Source organism: Leptodactylus fuscus, chromosome 6 (genome assembly GCF_031893055.1).
Source record: "Leptodactylus fuscus isolate aLepFus1 chromosome 6, aLepFus1.hap2, whole genome shotgun sequence".
Classification (NCBI taxonomy): domain Eukaryota; kingdom Metazoa; phylum Chordata; class Amphibia; order Anura; family Leptodactylidae; genus Leptodactylus; species Leptodactylus fuscus.
The window spans coordinates 158815467-158839950 of record NC_134270.1 but is presented as its reverse complement, the minus strand read 5'-3'; the positions used below and the strand labels follow the sequence as shown (position 1 = coordinate 158839950).

The window sequence follows — 24484 nt, the reverse complement described above, 5'->3', positions numbered from 1 at the left end:
GACATATTAACTACAGAGGGCAAAATATTTACTGCCAGAGACAGGTATCAAAATCTGTCAGCAGAAGACACATCAACCATAGAGGACAAAAGATTTACGGACAGAGTGAGGCAACAGGATCCGTCAGCAGAAGACACATTAACTACAGAGGGCAAAATATTTACTGACAGAGACAGGTATCAAAATCTGTCAGCAGAACACACCATAGAGGACAAAATATTTAATGACAGAGAGAGATCAGGAACTGTCAGCAGAAGACTCATCAACTAAAGATAGCAGAATATTCACTGACAGGAAGAGGAATGAAAATCTGTTGGGAGGAAAAAACTATAACTGGTATCAGCAAAAGACTTACCAACTACACATGGTAAAATATTTACTGACACTGGCAGGTATCATCAACTACAAAGGGTGAAATATTTACAGATAGGAGTGAGGCATCAAGATCTGTCAGCAGAAAACACATCAACTACAGATGGCAAAATATTTACTGCTAGAGACAGATATTAAAATCTGTGAGCAGACGACAGATGAACTTGAGTGAAAAAAATTAAAAAATTTAAAGACAGAGAGAGGGTTCAGGATCTGTCAGCAGAAGCCAAGTCAACCACAGAGGGCAAAATATTCTCTGACAAGGTGAGGCACCAGGACTTGTCAGCAAAAGACACCATTTACCTCAGATGGCAAAATATTTACTTACAAGGTGAGACAACACAATCTGTAAGTAGAAGGCACATCAATTACAGAAGACAACATTTTTACTGACAAGGAGAGGAATCAGGATCTGTAAGCAGAAGACACATAAACTATAGAGGACAAAATATTTAATGAGAGGGAGAAGGATCAAGATCTGTCAGCAGAAAACACCAACTGGAAAAGGCATTGCAAAAGATAGAAAAACACCAAGCACACTTTATAGTGTAGATAGTCGATTCACCTTTTTGGATAATTGTAATGAATGTATCAGACCTGGTGGCCTCTCACCTGGTTTGGTTGTGACAGCGTTCACAACTCCGTACTAAGGTGTATATGATACCAGGTATGGGGAGCAGCACGTCTCAAAGGCACCAGTTGTGTCAACCGGGGAAACAGCAGTGGAAAAGGGCAGGACGGCGCTCACAGGTCCAATAGATTTTATTAATAAGAAGAATTGCACTTGCAATTCTTCTTATTAATAAAATCTATTGGACCTGTGAGCACCGTCCTGCCCTTTTCCACAACTGGAAAAGGCAAACTGACAATGTCAGACATCAGTATCTATCAGTAGAAGACACACCAACTACCGAGAGCAAAATATTTCCTGACATCAGAATTTGTCATTAGAAGATACATAAAAAACAGAGGGTAAAATATTTAATGACAAGGTGAGGCACGGGATATGTCCGCATACGACATATCAATTACAATTAATTACATTAATATATTTTTTTTTTTGCCAGGGAGAGGTAGCAGGATGTGTGAGCAAAAGACTCATTGACTAAGGGAGAGGCATCAGGATCTGTCAGCAGACTGCACATGAACTACAAAGGTTAAATTATTTACTAACAATTATTTACCTTATATCACTTTACCTTATATCATTTAACTTATATCACTACCTGTCAGAAGACTGCTCACTTACATAGGCCTATACTCAGTGGCTCCTGCAGGCTGCACACAGACACCACAATTAATCTCCTCACTCAAATTCACCCCTACTTTACTATCAATTATACCTGTCAGCAGAAGACACATAAACTACAGAGGGTAAACTATTCTCTGACAAGGTGAGGTATCAGGATCTGTCAGCAGAAGACACATTAATTACAGAGGACAAAATCTTTACTGACAGGGTGAAGTATCAGTATCTGTCAGCAGAAGACACCTCACTTACATATGTCATATATTTACAGAAAGAGAGGCATCATGATCTGTAAGCAGAAGCCACATCATCTACAGAGACAATATTTATGGACAAAAAAATCATCAGGATCTGTCAGCAAAAGATAAATTAGGAAATATTTACACAAGGAAAGGCATTAGATATGTCAGCAGAAAACCTGTCAACTACAGAGGTAAAAAATATTTACTGATAAGGAAAAGTGTAAGGGTCTGTCAGTAAAAGACATATTCATTACCTATACAGGGCAAATCGTACAGGAATCAGGGTCTGTCAGCAGAAAACTCAATACTTACAGAGGGCAAAATATCTACACTAGGGGGAAGTATCAGGATCTGCCAGCAGAAGAACCATACTCTAATAGAGGACAAAAAATGTACTTACAAGGAAAGGTAGTAGGATCTGTCAGCAGAAGATCTATCACCTACAGTGGTGCTCAGCGCACACACTCAGCTCTGCTTCATCTTTGGATGTAGTAGAGCTCAGCGAACACTCAGCTCTGCTACATCTCTGGATGTAGCAGAGCTCAGCGCACACTCAGCTCTGCTACATCTCCGGTGTAGCAGAGCTCAGCGCACAGCCAGCTCTGCTACATCTCCGGTGTAGCAGAGCTGTGCGCTCAACACTGCTACATCTGAGGTTGGACCAGAATGGAGACTGCTGTGGACCGATCTTAGACTCTGCCTCCTCCGGCAGAACCAGCATTGACTGGCCAAATGCTTATTATTATTATTATTATTATTATTATTATTAATTTATATAGCACCATTAATTCCATGGAGCTGGACATTATTCTAATAAATTCCATGGTGCTGTACATTATTATATTAATTCCATGGTGCTGTACATTATTATATTACTTTCTTGGTGCTGGACATTACTATATTAATTCCATGGGGCTGTACATTATTATAGTAATTCCATGGTTCTGGACATTATTATAATTCCATGGTGCTGGACATTATTATAATTCCATGGTGCTGTAGATTAGTATATTAATTCCATGGTGCTGGACATTATTATATTAATTCCATGGTGCTTTGCATTATTATATTAATTCCATGGTGCTGTACATTATTATATTAATTCCATGGTGTTGTGCATTATTATATTAATTCCATGGTGCTGTACATTACTATATTAATTCTATGGTGCTGTACATTGTTATATTAATTCCATGGTGCTGTACATTATTATATTAATTCCATGGTGCTGTACATTATTATAACTCCATGGTGCTGGACATTATTATAATTCCATGGTGCTGTAGATTAGTATATTAAGTCCATGGTGCTGTTCATTATTATATTACCGTATTTTACGGACTATAAGGCGCACTGGACTATAAGGCGCATTGCCCATGAGCGCCTTATAGTCCGTCTCGGTCCATATATAAGGCGCACCGGACTATAAGCCGCAGTCCGGTGCGCATTATATGTTATTGAAAGCGGCGGCAGGCAGACTTTGCCAGCGGCCGCTTAACCCCCCGCGTGCCAGCCGCTTCTATTGGAAGCGCTCGGCAGGCAAGGAGGGGCTCTATCAGCAAAATCATGCTGATAGAGCCCAACCGTAAAAGATAGATTAAACAACCCCCCCGTTTTAAAATAAAAGCCTGAAACAGAATGTGAAACTTACCGAGCGGTGCAGGGTGGGCGGGCATTCAGGCCTCCTCTTCCTCCGATGTTCCGTCCTCCTCCTCCGCCGCTCGCTAACTGATAATGGCCTGGGCGCATGCGCAGTAGCCGTAGTAGAAGCATTATGATATTGCGCATGCGCCCAGGCCATTATCAGATTGCGAGCGCCGGAGGAAGTGGTCAGGACATCGGAGGAAGAGGAGGCCTGAATGCCCGCCCGCCCGCCCTGCACCGCTCGGTAAGTTTCACGTTCTGTTTCAGGCTGGCGTGACAGCAGGGCTGCCGGACACTTCCCATTCATTTCTATGGGAGCCGGCATGCCAGCGCTCCCCATAGAAATGAATGGACTGCTTTTTTCCATTCATTTCTATAGGGAGCGCTCGCATGCCGGCTCCCATAGAAATGAATAGGAAGTGTCCGGCAGCCCTGCTGTAACGCCGGCGTGTACGGCTGTGATACACGCCGGCGTTCCGTAGTGTGAATGCCCCCTTACGGTGCCTTTTATGTATGTATGGAAGCGGCACGCAGACTTTGCTGCCGCTTCCATCCATATATAAGGCGCACCGGACTATAAGCCGCACTTACGATTTCTGAGGAAATCGTAGGTTTTTATGTGCGCCTTATAGTCCGGAAAATACGGTACTTCCATGGTGTTGTACATTATTATATTAATTCCATGGTGCTGTACATTATTATATTAATTCCATGGTGCTGTACATTATTATATTAATTCCATGGTGCTTTACATTAATATATTAATTCCATGGTACTGTACATTAGTATATTAATTAAATGGTGCTCTGTACATTACTATATTAATTCCATGGTGTTGTACATTATTATATTAATTCCATGGTGCTCTGTACATTATTATATTAATTCCATGGTGCTGGACATTATTATATTAATTCCATGGTACTTTACATTAGTATATTAATTCCATGGTGCTGTACATTATTATATTAATTCCATGGTGCTGTACATTAGTATATTAATCGCATGGTGCGTATATTAATTCCATGGTGCTCTGTACATTATTATATTAATTCCATGGTGCTCTGTACAATATTATATTAATTCCATGGTGCTGTACATTATTATATTAATTCCATGGTGTTGTACATTATTATATTAATTCCATGGTGCTGTACATTATTATATTAATTCCATGGTGCTTTACATTAGTATATTAATTCCATGATGCTGTACATTATTATATTAATTCCATGGTGCTGTACATTATTATATTAATTCCATGGTGCTTTACATTAGTATATTAATTCCATGATGCTGTACATTATTATATTAATTCCATGGTGCTGTACATTAGTATATTAATTCCATGGTGCTGTACATTATTATATTAATTCCATGATTGTGTACATTAGTATATTAATTCCATGAGGCTGTACATTATTATATTAATTCCATGGTGCTGTACATTAGTATATTAATTCCATGGTGCTTTACATTAGTATATTAATTCCATAGTACTGTACATTATTATATTAATTCCATGGTGTTGTACATTATTATATTAATTCCATGATTGTGTACATTAGTATATTAATTCCATGGTGCTGTACATTATTATATTAATTCCATGGTGCTGTACATTACTATATTAATTCCACGGTGCTCTCCATTAGTATATTAATCCCATGGTGCTGTACATTATTATATTAATTCCATGGTGCTGTACATTATTATATTACTTTCATGGTGTTGTACATTATTATATTAATTCCATGGTGCTGGACATTATTATATTAATTCCATGGTGCTGTACATTATTATATTGATTCCATGGTGCTGTACATTATTATATTAATTCCATGGTGCTGTACATTAGTATATTAATTCCATAGTGCTGTACATTATTATATTAATTCCATGGTGCTGTACATTATTCTGTTAATTCCATGATGGTGTACATTAGTATATTAATTCCATGATGCTGTACATTAGTATATTAATTCCATGGTGCTGGACGTTTGAGGTTTTACATACAGTACACAAAATATATAAAAGAATATAATACTAACAATGACGGACTGGCACAGTGGGGTAGAGGGCCCTGCCCGCGAGGGCTTACAGTCTATGAATGTATGGTTACTTTTCTTCCTTCATGAAGCAAAAGTAGGTGAAGAGATTGGAGATCGGAGCGTCTCCTACAGTGAATGTTCCTCACTGCATGGGCACATCCTACTCACTGGACTTGTACATAGATCTGTCTGTGCCATGCTGATTTAATGACTGGACTATGGGAATGTACCAGCTGAGAATGTGTCTGACTGTCTGTTATATATGTATCTATCTATGGGTCTATCTTTCTACTGATCTATGTATCTATTATCTATTTATGCATCTGTCTTTCTGCCCATCTATTATCTCTCTCTCTCTCTCTCTCTCTCTCTCTCTCTCTCTCTCTGGGTCTATCTATCATCTTATTGTTCTAGTAATCAATATTTCTGTCTATCTAAATATCTGGCTATCTATTTCTTTGGTTGTTTATCTATTATCTATCTATCTACCTGTGTATCAATCTGTGTGCTTGTCAATGTATCTGTCTAATTATCTATGTATTTCTTTGGTTATCTATCTCCTATCTATCTATCTATCTATCTATCTATCTATCTATCTATCTATCTATCTATCTATCCTGTTATAAGGTATCAATCTATTATCCATATATAATCTATCTATCTAGTTATAAGATATTGATCTATTATCTATCTATCTAAACATGTCTATCTATCTATCAATCATATCTATCTATCTATCCATCTATCCATCTATCTCCTATTTATCTATCTATCTATCTCCTATCTATCTATCTATCTATCTAATATCTATCTATCTATCTATCATCTATCTATCTATCTATCTATCTCCTATCTATCAATCTATCTATCTATCTATCTATCTATCTATCTATCTATCTATCTATCTCCTATCTATCTATCTATCTATCTATCTATCTATCTATCTAATATCTATCTATCTATCTATCTATCTATCTCCTATCTATCTATCTATCTATCTATCTATCTATCTATCTATCTATCCTGTTATAAGGTATCAATATTATCCATATATAATCTATCGATCTAGTTATAAGATATTGATCTATTATCTGTCTATCTAAACATGTCTATCTATCTATCTATCTATCAATCATATCTATCTATCTATCTATCATATCTATCTATCTATCTATCTCCTATTTATCTATCTATCTATCTATCTATCTATCTATCTATCTCCTATCTATCTATCTATCTATCTATCTATCATGTCTATCTATCTATCTATCTATCTATCTATCTATCTATCTATCATGTCTATCTATCTATCTATCTATCTATCTATCTATCTCCTATCTATCTATCTATCTATCTATCTATCTAATATCTATCTATCTATCTATCTATCTATCATCTATCTATCTATCTATCTCCTATCTATCTATCTATCTATCTCCTATCTATCTATCTATCTATCTATCTCCTATCTATCTATCTATCTATCTAATATCTATCTATCTATCTATCTATCTATCTATCTATTATCTATCTATCTATCTATCTATCTATCTATCTATCTCCTATCTATCTATCTATCTATCTATCTATCTCCTATCTATCTATCTATCTATCTATCTATCTATCTATCATCTATCTATCTAATATCTATCTATCTATCTATCTCCTATCTATCTATCTATCTATCTATCTATCTATCTATCTATCTATCTATCCTGTTATAAGGTATCAATCTATTATCCATATATAATCTATCTATCTAGTTATAAGATATTGATCTATTATCTATCTATCTAAACATGTCTATCTATCTATCTATCAATCATATCTATCTATCTATCTATCATATCATATCTATCTATCTCCCATTTATCTATCTATCTATCTATCTATCTATCTATCTATCTCCTATCTATCTATCTCCTATCTATCTATCTATCTATCTATCATGTCTATCTATCTATCTATCTATCTATCTATCATGTCTATCTATCTATCTATCTATCTATCTATCTATCTATCTATCTATCTATCTATCTATCTATCTATCATGTCTATCTATCTATCTATCTATCTATCTATCTATCTATCCATCCATCTATCTATCTATCTCCTATCTATCTATCTATCTATCTATCTATCTATCTATCTATCTATCTATCCATCCATCCATCCATCCATCCATCTATCTATCTATCTATCTATCTATCTATCTATCTATCTATCCATCCATCCATCTATCTATCTATCTATCTATCTATCTATCTATCTATCATGTCTATCTATCTATCTATCTATCTATCTATCTATCTATCATGTCTATCTATCTATCTATCTATCTATCTATCTATCTATCTATCTATCTATCTATCTATCTATCTATCTATCTATCATGTCTATCTATCTATCTATCTATCTATCTATCTATCTATCTATCTATCTATCTATCTATCTATCATGTCTATCTATCTATCTATCTATCTATCTATCTATCTATCTATCTATCTATCCATCCATCCATCCATCCATCCATCCATCCATCTATCTATCTATCTATCTATCTATCTATCTATCCATCCATCCATCCATCCATCCATCCATCCATCCATCTATCTATCTATCTATCTATCTATCTATCTATCCATCTATCTATCTATCTCCTATCTATCTATCTATCTATCTATCTATCTATCTATCTCCTATCTATCTATCTATCTATCTATCTATCTATCTATCTCCTATCTATCTATCTATCTATCTATCTATCTATCTATCTATCTATCTATCTATCTATCTCCTATCTATCTATCTACCTATCTATCTATCCATTCATCCATCCCACTATAATGGCTGATATAGGATATAGTCCGAGCTCACGTATGTGTAATTATAGCATCTTCACAACCGGCAGCTTGACGGTCAATGATGTAGGAACTGTCCCCTCCGGCTACAATTGCTCACGATTAAAACTTCAAAGGGTTCCCAAGAGATTTCTTGGCCGTCTCCAATTCCTTTGGAACAATTCCCTTCACATTGATAATTAAACCCTTATCGGCCCGTGTTCCAGGAATAATGCAGAATATGAATGCGGAACTTTCCCTCCCAGTGACCGAGTTCACATCGGGTTCATCTATGATGTCAGCAACGTTTATGGAGGCGAATCCTTCTACACTGAGGTGACCTGGAAACACGCTGTGTGCACGGCCATCATGTGGACCCAGTATGGCCCAGGCCTCCCATGGCCCCGTGGCCCTGCAGTCTCAGCTTGTACAGTTATAACAGCATCAAGGTGTATGATGGGAATAAGTGGTGGGGGGCTCAGGGCCGGGGCAGACCCTCGGGGGGCCATGAGGGGAGTCAGGAGTGATAATATACATGGGATCTCTGTGCCATACAGTATAGTAGATGTACGGATACAATGATACTAAGAAGGATGATGATGATGGTAACAATTATAATAATGAGCAGGATGATGATGGTGATGATGATGATGATGATGAGGATAACAATTATAATAATGAGCAGGATGATGATGATGGTGATACTCATATTAATGATAAGGATGATAGTAATAATGATATATATGATAATAAGCAGGATGATGAGGGTGATGATGAGGGTGATGATGATTATAAAGATATTGTTGATAGTCATGTTGATGATGTGGATGATGGTAATGATGATGATAAAGATAAACGAGGATGATACTAATGATAAGGCTGATGATGATGATAAGGATAAAAAGGATCAGGATGATGAAGATGATGATGATTATAAAGATGATAAAGATGGTTATACTGATGATAAGGATGATAGTAATAATGATGATGATGATGACAATAACAATGAAGATGATAATAATGATTCTAATAATGGTGATAAACATAAATGAGGTGGATGATAATAAAGATGACGAGGATGATGAAGATGATATGGATAATGATTGTAGTAATGATGATGATAAAGATAATGAGAATGATGGTAATAATGATAATAATAATGATGGAGATGATGAAAATAATGATGATGATAAGTCATATTGGTAATGAGGATGATAGTAATGATGATGATGGTGCTGAGAATATTGATTAGAATGATACAGATATTGATGATGAGGATGATGGTAACAATGATAATGCTGCTGAGAATTATAAAGATGAATATGACAAAGAATCTAAGAATGATAATGATCACTATAATGATGGTAACGATGAGGATAATTAAAATGATGAGGATTATTATGACAATGATGATAATAATGATAAGTATAACAATGATGATGATGATGATGATGATGATGATCACTATAGAAATAATGCAGATGAAAAATCTAATAAAGATGATGATAAAGATAACATTGATGAGTTAAAATAATACACATGATGATACTGATGGTGGTGATGATAGTGATGATGATGGGATTGATGACCTTGGTGGTAATGATGAGGATACTATTAAAGATTAATTATATATTAATTACATATTAATATTATGATGATATTTTATCAGTGATGATGATATTGAAAATGCTGATGAATGATGAATGATGATGGTGATGATAATCATATTGGGATAATGGCGACGATGATGATAATAATGATTGTAATGGTGATGATGGGAGTGATGATGTTAATAATAATAATGATGATGATGATGAGAATAGAAATTATCCCAAAAATAATATTGACTTTGAAATGACAGGGGTGAGTCTGCGCCTTATCTGGGGCGTAATCCTGACGGCTCAATCACGACTTTACCCTGAATTCTCAAAGATCAAGAGGACAATGCTGGGGAGTTTCTGCTTTATCTCCCCGGTTCCTTATTCTCGTCTCCTACCACCGGTCTCCGGCATGTCCCATAATTCCATCCTTCTCTGTTCGCCTGTAAGTGTTTGGGCCCCAGAGCCGTGATTCTCCCCGGTCCTATCCTCACAGTCCAGGCTGAGGACAATGAGGACAATGCTCCTTACACGGGATTCAAGTAAAAAATAATCACAAACATATTTTCTGTTTATTTCGGCTACAAACATACTCAAAGAGAAACACAGAGGCATCTGCACGCCGCCATATCTGTAATTTAACTCTTTCATTGCCGGAGAATGTTGTGCCTTCTCTCCTTTTTTTTTATCTTGGTGTCAGTATCACTATATGAGGTCTTGTTTTTTGTGATATGGCTGCACTTTTCTTATGCACCAGTCTACCGTACAGTAAGTAATAAGCCTTCCATTTATATTGCCTTTTGTTTATGTAATTATATGTATAACGCTAATCCTTCATGTAGATGTAACCCTTATCTAGACGTCTCCTGACCCTAACCCCAATTGTAATAATAACCCTAACCCGACTTATAACGTTAAGCCTAGATATTATCAGACACTAACCCCAATTGTAATAATAACCCTAACCCGACATGTATCTTTAACCCTAGATACTATCAGATATTAACCCTCATTGTAATAGTAAGGATAACCCTAGACTTGACCTAACCCCAACCCCAATTGTAATAATAATCTCGCTAACCCTACTTGTAACCTAACCGTAGATATAACCTGACACTAGCCCGAATTGTATAGATACTCAGTCCATGCCCTGCTCCAGTTCTGTCTTCGGGGGTTTTTACAAGGGGAGATCAATGCTCAGTGTTTGGGGGTCAGATAGTAAAATACCGCTCACAAGTGTGCATTAGGTATAGTATATAGAGTATAGCGCCTTGATGGCAAACCTAGGGCACAGGTACAAGAGGTGGCACTCAGAGCCCTCTCTGTGGGCAGTCATCTGTGGAACAGATTATACTGTAAAGGGCCACTGTGGAGCAGATTGGACTGTGTGGGGGTCACTGTGGAGCAGATTGGACTGTATGGGGGCCTCTGTGAAGCAGGCTGGACTGTGTGAGGGTCACTGTGGAGCAGATTGGACTTAGTGGGCACCCTTCACTAGTTATATCATGCAGTATGTGTTTTATAGCAGACATAATAACACGGCACATTAATTGTTCAAAAACTATACCAAATGCAGTACAAAGTCCCTTATGAAGCCCCTATAATCTATCATTGACCCCTCTAGACTGATTCAACTCTACTATTTCCTATATACAGGGACTCAGCGTTGCACACAATATCCCATTTATTACTGAACTCATCTCTACACCTCTCCAGCTGTACTATATATATCTCTATAATCTCTATATTATAAAAGGAATTCCTGTCTGTCTGTCTGTTCTCTATGCGCGACCAAACGACTGGACTAATCGTCACCAAATTTGGCACACAGATACTTCAGATGTCCGGGAAGGTTTAAGACGAGAATCCAACTCACTCGGACATACCGTTCCAGAGATACAGCTTTCCCAAAACCCTGACCCCCACATTAGCCAAAACAAACCTGTAAGTCTTTCACTCATATTCCAACTGCAATACACACGTTCACTCCACATGTACAATCCAACACTGATATCCAAGCTGAGATACACGGATCAGAGGATTAGATACACAGGTCAGCACACAGTATCACATCAGGGGATTAGATATACGCGTCTGCACACAGTTCCACAAGCCAAAGGATTAGATACGCGCATCTGCATACAGTTCCTCATGCCAGAGGATTAGATACCCACGTCTGAACACAGTTCCACATGCAAGAGGATTAGATATGCAGGTCAACACACATTATCACATGCCAGAGGATTAGATATGCACATCTGCACACAGTTCCGCACACCGCAGGATGGATTAGATACTCGCGTCTGCACACAATACCTCACAATGGTGGATTAGATACGCACACTGCACTGCACACACTACTACACGGTGGAGGATTAGATACGCACGTCTGCACACAATCCCACACGGGGAGGCTTACATACACACGTGGGAGGATTAGATATGTGCATCTGTACACATTATCACACTCTGGAGGATTAGATACACAAGTCAGCACACAGTACCACATGCCGGAAGACTAGATATGTGCGTCTGCACACAGTTCCACATGCCAGAGGATTAGATACACACATCTACACACAGTACCACACGCTGGAGGATTAGATACACAAGTGAGCACACAGTACCACATGCCAGAGGATTAAATACACAAGTCAGCACACAGTATCACACACCAGAGGATTAGATACACACGTTTTCACACAGTACCACACACCAGCCGGAGGATTAGATATGTACGTCTGCACACAGTACCACATGCTGGAGGATTAGATACGCACCACTGCACACAATACCACATGCAGGAGGATTAGATACGCACATCTGCACACAGTTCCACACTCCGCAGGATTAGATATGCACATCTACACACAATTCCACATGCCAGAGGATTAGATACGCAAGTCTGTACACAATTCCACACGCCAGAGGATTAGATACACACCTCAACACATTGTGGCACACGTCAGAGGATTAGATACGCCTGTCTTCACACAGCTTTACACGCCAGATGATTAGATATGTGCGTCTACACACGGTTACACATGCTGCAGCATTAGATACGTACATCTTTTCACAATACCACATTCTGCAGGATTAGATATGACCGTCTGCGCACAGTTCCACACGCCGGAGGATTAGATACGCACGTCTTTACACAATACCACACAATGGAGGATTAGATATGCGCCACTGCAAACAATACCACACGGTGGAGGGTTAGATACACGTGTCTGCACACAGTACCACATGCCAGATGATTAGATACGCATGTCAGCACACAGTTTTACACGCCAGATGATTAGATATGTGCGTCTATACACAGTTACACATGCCGCAGGATTAGATACGTACATCTTTACAAAATACCACATTCTGCAGGATTAGATACGTACGTCTTTACACAATACCACACGATGGAGGATTAGATACGTGCCACTGCACACAATACTACACACCGAAGGATTAGATACACGCTACTGTGCACAATACCACACGGGGAGGGTTAGATACACACATCTGCTCATAGTACCAAGCGACAAAGGATTAGATACGTGTGTCTGCACACAGTGCCACACGCCGGAGGATTGGATACACGGCTCTGCACAGAGTACCACATATTAGAGTTTTACTCCAGGTTTCGATAACAACCCAGCCATTTTTATTCACTGCTTTATATCAGCTTTAAAGGTGCAGGGCACTGTGGATGACACTGTTACGCAAGGTCACATACACACAGCTTTACTCCAGGTCTCCATAACAACAGATTGTAGGTTTTTCACTGATATCCGAAATGAGATGCTTATAGACACACACGATATACAAAATACACCAATGCAAAACTGGACAATTCTTATGGGGCCACTACACAAACAAAAAAATTAAATATACCCGCGCAAAGCTGCTAGTATATATTGTATATATATATATATATACACAGGAGCCCAGTACTGTACACAGTTTCCTGCTGTACGCGGCTTCAGCTCAGCTATTTCCTATATACAGGTGCTTACTATTGTACACAATATCCCACTTATCACTGAACTCCTCTCCACACCACTCCAGCTCTGCTATATATACACAGGAGCCCAGTAGTGTGCACAGTTTCTGAGATTCATCTTTTCTACACCACTCCAGCTCTGCTATGTCTTATACACAAGCGCTCAGTATTATACATGATATTCCATCTATTACTATGATCCTCTCATCTACACTGTTCCAGCTCTGCTATGTCTTATGCACAGGCAATCGGTATTAAATACCAAATTCATTGTATTATTGTGGTAATCTCCTTTACACCTCTCCAGCTCTGCTATACTGTACACACAATTGGCTATCTATAATATTCCATGTATTAGTGTGATCCTCTCATCCATACCTCTCCAGCTCTGCTATGTCTAATACAAAGGCACTCAGTACTATACGCGGTATACAGTCCTATGAAAAAGTTTGGGCACCCCTATTAATCTTAATCATTTTTAGTTCTAAATATTTTGGTGTTTATAACAGCCATTTCAGTTTGATATATCTAATAACTGATGGACACAGTAATATTTCAGGATTGAAATGAGGTTTATTGTACTAACAGAAAATGTGCAATATGCATTAAACCAAAATTTGACCGGTGCAAAAATATGGGCACCTCAACAGAAAAGTGACATTAATATTTAGTAGATCCTCCTTTTGGAAAGATAACAGCCTCTAGTCGCTTCCTGTAGCTTTTAATCAGTTCCTGGATCCTGGATAAAGGTATTTTGGACAAACAATTCAAGTTCAGTTAAGTTAGATGGTCGCCGAGCATGGACAGCCCGCTTCAAATCATCCCACAGATGTTCAATGATATTCAGGTCTGGGGACTGGGATGGCCATTCCAGAACATTGTAATTGTTCCTCTGCATGAATGCCTGAGGATTTGGAGCGGTGTTTTGGATCATTGTCTTGCTGAAATATCCATCCCCGGCGTAACTTCAACTTCGTCACTGATTCTTGAACATTATTCTCAAGAATCTGCTGATACTGAGTGGAATCCATGCGACTCTCAACTTTAACAAGATTCCCGGTGCCGGCATTGGCCACACAGCCCCAAAGCATGATGGAACCTCCACCAAATTTTACAGTGGGTAGCAAGTGTTTTTCTTGGAATGCTGTTTCTTTTTGGACGCCATGCATAACGCCTTTTTTTATAACCAAACAACTCAATTTTTGTTTCCAAAATGAAGCTGCCTTGTCCAAATGTGCTTTTTCATACCTCAGGCAACTCTATTTGTGGCGTACGTGCAGAAACGGCTTCTTTCTCATCACTCTCCCATACAGCTTCTATTTGTGCAAAGTGCGCTGTATAGTTGACCGATGCACAGTGACACCATCTGCAGCAAGATGATGCTGCAGCTCTTTGGAGGTGTCTGTGGATTGTCCTTGACTGCTCTCACCATTCTTCTTCTCTGCCTTTCTGATATTTTTCTTGGCCTGCCACTTCTGGGCTTAACAAGAACTGTCCCTGTGGTCTTCCATTTCCTTACTATGTTCCTCACAGTGGAAACTGACAGGTTAAATCTCTGAGACAGCTTTTTGTATCCTTCCCCTGAACAACTATGTTGAACAATCTTTGTTTTCAGATCATTTGAGAGTTGTTTTGAGTAGCCCATGATGCCACTCTTCAGAGGAGATTCAAATAGGAGAACAACTTGCAATTGGCCACCTTAAATACCTTTACTCATGATTGGATACATCTGGCTATGAAGTTCAAAGCTCACTGAGGTTACAAAACCAATTTTGTGCTTCAGTAAGTCAGTAAAAAGTAGTTAGGGGAATTCAAATCAATAAAATGATAAGGGTGCCCATACTTTTGCACCGGTCAAATTTTGGTTTAATGCATATTGCACATTTTCTGTTAGTACAATAAACCTCATTTCAATCCTGAAATATTACTGTGTCCATCAGTTATTAGATATATCAAACTGAAATGGCTGTTGCAAACACCAAAATATTTAGAACAAAAAATGATTAAGATTAATAGGGGTGCCCAAACTTTTTCATAGGACTGTATAATGTATCGCTGTGGTTGTCTCGTCCGCACTACAACAGCATTGCTATGTCATCTACACAGGTGCCGAGTACTGTACATAACACTCAATGTATTGCTGAGGTCTCCTTATTGCTCCAGCTCTGTACATAAAACTACATTTGTGATCTACACCTTTGATGGCGCGCACACCAATCCATCACTAGTCAGAGACATTCGCAAGAACCCTTAAAATCTAGACAGCATCCCTGACAACATTCTGACAATACCTGCGGAGTGGAAAATTCCTGGTCTATAAATACAGTAAACCCTATCTTTTCAACCTTAACCTTCTAACCCTAACCCCGTGACGCCTCTCCAGAATCCTCTACACGCAAGGTTCCTCTTCCCCCCTCCAGACACCTCTGCCCCGCTCCAGACTCTTCTGTCTTCTCCAAGACTTCTCTTCTTCCAAACCCTCCTCTTGTTCTGTTCCAACCCATGCGTTCCCTCCATACCCTTTTGCTCTGTCTAGTTCCCTTTTTACCCCCCTGACTCCACTGACCCCTTTGCTAACCATTTTGTCCTGTCTAGAGACATCTGTCTCTTTTAGATCCCTCTATCCCCTTCTATACCCCTCTATTATCTCCATACTAAAGTGTTCCTTCCAGACTCATCTGTCTTCTCCAGGTTTCTCCATATTTTCCCACTTTAGACTCTTCTGGTCCCTCTAGGCACCCTTGTGGCCTTCAGACTTCGGATTCCCCTCCAGACTCATCTGGCCCCTTTCCTGACACATCTGTCCCCTTCCGGACCCCTCTATTCTCTCCAGACTAATATGTATCTTCTAGACTCATCTGTCTTCTCCAGGCTTCTCCATATTTTCCCACTTTAGACTCTTCTGGTCCCTCCAGGAACCCTTGTGACCTTCAGACTTCGGATTCCCCTCCCGACTCCTCTGACCCCTTTCCTGACACATCTGTCCCCTTCCAGACCCCTCGATTCTCTCCAGACTAATATGTATCTTCTAGACTCATCTGTCTTCTCCAGCCTTCTCTGTCCGCTCCGAATCCAATTTTCCCCCATGAGTCTCTTCTGGTCCTTCCAGCCTCCTTTGTCCCCCTCAGACACCTCTTAGACTTTTGGGCCTCCTTCTGACTTCTTATCCCCTCCACTCCAGACTACTTTGTCAGCAGATTACCTCCCTTAAAAACAGGCTTCCTACTTGCCGCCGACATGTACCATCCGGCTTCAGAGTCGGTAGACCCCCCATACACAGATGACCATTGGCCCATTAGCCCAGATGACCCATTGTCTACCATGCAGGGAAAACCTTATGCTTATATAGGGTGTCAGTCAAGAAATGTCCATCAGACCAAGCTGAGAGGGTCTATAGGAGGCCTAGTGCTGGGACTGACCAGGATATCCGTCTCCCCCCATATCCTATGGTGATCCCTGAACATGTGGACATCCCAGATGGGGCGGCAATGGAACAAGAGAAGAAATGTCACCATAGAAAAGCACATGGTCATACACTGAGATATACTGGCAGTGCCAGGCAGCTGCTGCCAAGAACCAGGAGTCGAGGGAGGCATCAAGATGTGTATGCTGAGAACATAGCCTCGCCGCTACGTCAGCCGCGGTCAGATCGCACATGCAGCCTCGTGGACGTAGCAGAGCTGGCGCGGTTCAGAGGTGACAAAAGTAATTAAGAGAAGGGAGGATTATAGAAAAAATCATTTAATTAGACGAGAAAAGGTTATCCGACGTCAAGACTGGGTGTACATCACATGTACTGCTCATACACGTACACATATGTACACACAGCACTGCACAAGCAATATAACACACTGCTCATACACGTACACATATGTACACACAGCACTGCACAAGCAATATAACACACTGCTCATACACGTACACATATGTACACACAGCACTGCACAAGCAATATAACACACTGCTCATACACGTACACATATGTACACACAGCACTGCACAAGCAATATAACACACTGATCATACACGTACACATATGTACACACAGCACTGCACAAGCAATATAACACACTGCTCATACACGTACACATATGTACACACAGCACTGCACAAGCAATATAACACACTGCTCATACACGTACACATATGTACACACAGCACTGCACAAGCAATATAACACACTGCTCATACACGTACACATATGTACACACAGCACTGCACAAGCAATATAACACACTGCTCATACACGTACACATATGTACACAGCACTGCACAAGCAATATAACACACTGCTCATACACGTACACATATGTACACACAGCACTGCACAAGCAATATAACACACTGATCATACACGTACACATATGTACACACAGCACTGCACAAGCAATATAACACACTGCTCATACACGTACACATATGTACACACAGCACTGCACAAGCAATATAACACACTGCTCATACACGTACACATATGTACACACAGCACTGCACAAGCAATATAACACACTGCTCATACACGTACACATATGTACACACTGCACAAGCAAGCAATATAACACATTGCTCATACACGTACACATATGTACACACTGCACTGCACAAGCAATATAACACACTGCTCATACATGTACATATATACACACATTGCACAATCAATATAACACACTGCTCATACACGTACATATATGTACACACTGCACTGCACAAGCAATATAACACACTGCTCATACACGTACATATATGTACACACTGCACTGCACAAGCAATATAACACACTGCTCATACATGTGCATATATGTACACACTGCACAAGCAATATAACACACTGCTCATACACGTACATATACATACGCACTGCACAATCAATATAACACACTGCTCATACACGTACATATATGTACACACAGTACTGCACAAGCAATATAACATGCTGCTTATACACGCACATATATATTTACACACAGTGCTGAACAACCAATATAACACACTAATCATACACGTACATATATGTACACACAGCACTGCACAAGCAAATATAACACACTGCAAATGATACATAGATCCATACATTATAACACATAACACATTTGTACATCACCCCACATATACATGTGTGTACAACACACCGCATATTACAATACATATCTCATATATCACATATAACTCATGTATGTGCAACACTTGACATACAACCCATAGATGTATGATATCCTGTACACAACTGGTATGTACAACACATTCACACATTGCAGTCCGCAGTATGCAACTAGTCCCGGCGTTATAAAACGCAACAGCTTCTCCCCCCCATTACCTGCCTCCCTGTTCAAGCCTAGTTTCCCTTGGACATAGTAGGGGGGGGGGGGGGGGTAATTATGGAGTATATTATGAGGACCGGTCGCCCTTAATCCATCATCCTCACTATTCTCATCATCACCTTCATCTTCCTCATCTCACATCCTTGTCATTGTCGTCTCTGGTTCTTTACTGAAATTCGATGACGTACAGAAATACTTTTGGGCAGTGGTAAATAAATAATAAAGGTGAGCCCATGTCCATGTCTGGAGGGGATGGGGGGCAATAGGGTGGGTCGGACACTGATTATTTTACTATTGCCCTGTCATATTCTGCCTGCGCACTGCTAAGTACATGACTGTCCAGGACGTGAGTGGCCAGACGCCAGCATTGTCTATTCTGTCTGATGGTGATGGAAGGAGTTTGGTGAATCCTCTAAACCTGGGGCAATACAAGGCCTAGGCAGGAAGATCCAGGAAGCCAGAAGAAAGGGAAAAATCAGGGGAAAAATACATTAGAATATGTGTAAGTGATATATACAAGGTGGTTCAGAGAAGGGCAGATACATGATATGACCAGGACCTCCCCCTAAAGGGCAATACATGACCAGGACCATCACCTACTGGGCAATACATGACCAGGACCTCCACCTACAGGGCAATACATGACCAGGACCTCCACCTACAGGGCAATACATGACCAGGACCTCCACCTACAGGGCAATACATGACCAGAACCTCCAACTACAGGGCAATACATGACCAGGACCTCCACCTACAGGGCAATACATGACCAGGACCTCCACCTACAGGGCAATACATGACCAGGACCATCACCTACTGGGCAATACATGACCAGGACCTCCACCTACAGGGCAATACATGACCAGGACCTCCACCTACAGGGCAATACATGACCAGGACCTCCACCTACAGGGCAATACATGACCAGGACCTCCACCTACAGGGCAATACATGACCAGGACCTCCACCTACAGGGCAATACATGACCAGGACCTCCACCTACAGGGCAATACATGACCAGGACCTCCACCTACAGGGCAATACATGACCAGAACCTCCAACTACAGGGCAATACATGACCAGGACCTCCACCTACAGGGCAATACATGACCAGAAGCTCCACCTACAGGGCAATAAATGACCAGGACCTCCACCTACATGGCAATACATGACCAGGACCTCCACCTACAGGGCAATACATGACCAGGACCTCCACCTACAGGGCAATACATGATCAGGGCCTCCACCTACAGGGCAATACATGACCAGGGCCTCCACCTACAGGGCAAAACATAACCAGGACCTCCACCTACAGGGCAATACATGACCAGGACCTCCACCTACAGGGCAATACATGACCAGGACCTCCACCTACAGGGCAATACATGACTAGGACCTCCACCTACAGGGCAATACATGATTAGGACCTCTACCTATAGGGCAATACATGACCAGAATCTCCACCTACAGGAAATATTTGACCAGGACCTCCACTTACAGGGCAATACACAAGGAATATTACATGACCGAGATCTCCACACTTAGGACTTTACATGACTGAGACCTACTCACATACAACATAACTGAGACTTCTGCAAATTAGACATTTTACAACTGAAACATCTGCATTAGACATCACGTGACTGAGACACCCACACAAAAGACATTATGTGACTGAGACCACAACACATAGGACATTACATGGCTGAGACTTACACGCACAACAAAATTGAGACTTCAACGTATTAGACATTATGCGACTGAGACATCTGCATTAGACATCAGGTGACTGAAACACCCACGCAAAAGACATTACGTGACTGAGACCTCCACACGTAGGACATTACATGGCCGAGACCACCACACACAGGGCGTTACAAGATGAGGCCTCCATATTACAAGACAGAAATATTCATATGTAGGACTTAACTTGACCAAGACCATGATACTGGAGGTCTTTCATGACTCTGAAACCACCTATAGTACAACACCTGAATGAGACCTCCATACGCAGGATATTACATGATCAAAGTCTCCACGTATAGGGTATTACATGACGGAGACCACCACATCCAGCGTATTACATGATGGAGACCACCAAGCACAAGACTCTATATGGCAGAAGACTCCACACACAGGATATTAAGATGGCCCAGAACTATAGACTAGACATTATATGCCCAAGGCTTCCACACACAGGTCATTACATGATGATGACCCCAGACACAGAACATAATCACAAAGGACACACAGTTTCTGGTCATGTGACAAATTTAGGACCTGTAAGTACAGGACTACACTCATACTGATCATGTTTTGGTCATGTCTGTGAAACAGAGTCATGTCTGGAGTATGGGAGGATCTACATCTCTATACGCCGACTGACCTTTGAGATAAGTCTAAATTTACAAAAGGTGTCCATGATGGGATAAGACAACTATTTAAGGATTATGAAGATGTCCCAACTGTTCCCACATGGCAGAGAAAGAAGGATCAGCCATGTTGGATGTTAACATGCCCGATCCTTGGTTTCCACAAAAGAGAAGTCACTACCAGAAGGGTCAGGAGAGGACAGAGGGGTCTGGACCCAACAGATACGTCTAGGTCTAGGAAAGATAGAAGCCTCTGAAGAGGAGAAATGAGTCTTCTAGTGAGAAAGATGTCTAGAGTTGCCCAGCAGATTCTAGAGTAAACAGAGGGATCTCGTGGGAAAGAGCTGTCTGGAGGAGAAGATGGAAGTCTAGAGGGGAGGCACAGAAGTTTGGAAGAAACAGAGGAGTCTAAAGGTGTCTGCAAGTGTGAGAGTTGTCTAGAGGGGGACAGAGGACTAGTGCGGACAGAGGGATCAGGAGGACAGGGAAGTCTAGAATACAGGATGGAAGTCTAGAGGAGAGACAGAGGGGTTTGGAAGGATTAGAGGAGTTTGGAGGGGAAGAAAAGTGTCTGCAAGTGAGATAGGTGCCTAGAGGGGACAGAGGACTATGATGGGGACAGGGGAATCTAAAGAGGAACAGAGGAGTGTAAAGGGGACATTAGGTCTTGGAGAGGTTTCAAAGGTAGAGGGAATAGAGGTGTATGTAGGGAACAATAGGATCTGGAAGGGGATGGAGATATTTAGAAAGGACAAAGGAGTCTGGGCAGGGACAGAGTCATCTTAAGGGTGTGAAAAGGGCCTTGAGAGGACAGAGGGGTCTGGAATGGGCAGTGAAGTTTGGTAGCAACATATTTCCTTTTGCCAATTGAAAACACATGCATGCTTGGCCAAGCTGAGCGAGCATGTATTTGGGGAATTGGGAGGAATAGCTGTCAGGCAAACAAGCGCTTACCTGACAGCTATCTAAGATGCACACGCAGCTTAAGAGCTAGACATGTTGATCAGCTAGAGATGCGTGCGAGGCAATGATAATACATAGAGATCCATCAGTCTTTACTATATCCTTCTCCAAATAAAAATCGACAGACAAGTGGGGGTCTTAATAGTAAATCTCTGATTGTGAGGAGACATGGAAGGCAGGCACTACGGGAAGGGAAATTCTAGATGTCGGTGGCAGTGGGTGAAAACCAGCAGTATGCGTGATCTCTGGGGTTTTATTCATGCATTGCACATGGCACAAGGGGCAACCTTCATTGGACTGGGTGCAGACATGATGGTGGATCAGACACTTTCCCCCTCCATCACCAATGATATCTGCTGGAGGTTCATGATGTAGGATGGGGTTTATTGGCATCTAGTACCGGATGTTGGGGGTTGTGATCCACGGTTCATTTTCTCCTTGTCTATGTATAAAGCCGGCCATACATTTTAGATGGCCGTCAGCAGACTGCGTGTTTGGCCGACAGCTATCTGTCCCGATTCTGGCATCAACAAGCGCAGTCTGTTCGGCTGAGCATGCATGTTTACTGCCATGGGGAGATAAGCGGCTGCAGACATCTCTCATGCTGCGTATCTCCCGGGGAAGTAAAATATCCAACATGACCGGAGCTTGTCAGGGCTGCGAACCTAAACATTAGATTATCAGGCGACCCCATCGCACCCACGACAGCGGTCTAACACGTATGGCCATATGGATTAGTTAGATGGACGTCATCTTCAGGTCTAAGTGTCCTATATGTGGGTATAATCCTCCACGCTACGTGATGTTTTATCCTGGCAGTGCATTCGACTGAGACCAATGTACCGTAAAACGATAACATAGCCGCCATCCGTCTCACATTTACCTGGCTGACACGGCTTTTTCTGACTTGAAATAAGTTGGATGTGGCAGAGGGGGAACGACACGGAGAACTGTGCGTGTAACTCGGCACAGCTGTGATAGCTGCTGATAGTGTCAGGCGTCTGATAGAGATATCAAGTTTGGCAGCTCCCCAGCCATTGTCCACACTTCAAAGGACCTGTCCCACCTTGTCGCCCCAGGCGAAGAACGAGCCGGCATTGTCTGGAGGACCTCAGAGTATTTTATGCACCTTCAAAGCAACCCAGGATCAATGACAGCTGCAACTTTAGAATCGCAGAGCATTCTCCCTATCCCCTGGCATGGTCTGCGGGATTTTGGCAGCTTCTTAATAGATGAAATATGCGGTAAATAAAGAGTTCTTCGTCCGAATGGAATAAAAGCAAAAAAATAATCTGTATGGAATATAACATAGTAGTAGTGGTGAAGCGATGAAAGTGTCAGACCGGAGCAAACTGAGTCTTACCTTCACTGCCACCAGCAGAGACATAGGAGACCACAGAAAACCCGATGCACAGCATGCAAGCAATCCGAGGTGCCTGTGCCATTGGAAGCGAGCACTCCTGCCTGGATCTTTGGCCGTCTCTCTCTTTAGAAGCTCACAGGATCACTGCGATACAGACGCCAGCAAATCCTAGAGCACTTTAAATCCATTTTCTCACATACACATAGGCAGGCTGCAAGGAGGAGGAGGAGGCAGACTGCCCGTCAAATCCTAGCAGCCAATTGTACCGAAACCCCCTTCTCCATCCCACATCTGCTGCACCCCCCCACTCACACACAACACAGCCTAGCAGACACTTTCTCACCTCTCAGAAACCGGAGCGTGTATGATAACATTGAGTCTCAGCGTGGACCGAACATGGACCAAGCAGGAGGGTGAAGCGCTACGGCCAAAACCCCTGACCTCCAAAATATTTGATACTGTACCAAGCCCC

General features: G+C 41.1%; 1 protein-coding gene across 2 annotated transcripts in view; it reads right to left on the bottom strand.

Moving 5' to 3' along the window:
• EPHA8 (EPH receptor A8) overlaps window positions 1-24157 on the bottom strand; it is a 77515-nt gene extending 53358 nt beyond the window's left edge. For both annotated transcript variants that reach the window (XM_075277749.1, XM_075277751.1), the window contains exon 1: window positions 24013-24157. In XM_075277749.1, the coding sequence (XP_075133850.1) occupies window positions 24013-24094 (82 nt within the window). In that variant the 5' untranslated portion in view covers window positions 24095-24157. The remainder of the gene's footprint in view (window positions 1-24012) is intronic.
• Between the last annotated feature and the right edge of the window lie 327 nt (window positions 24158-24484).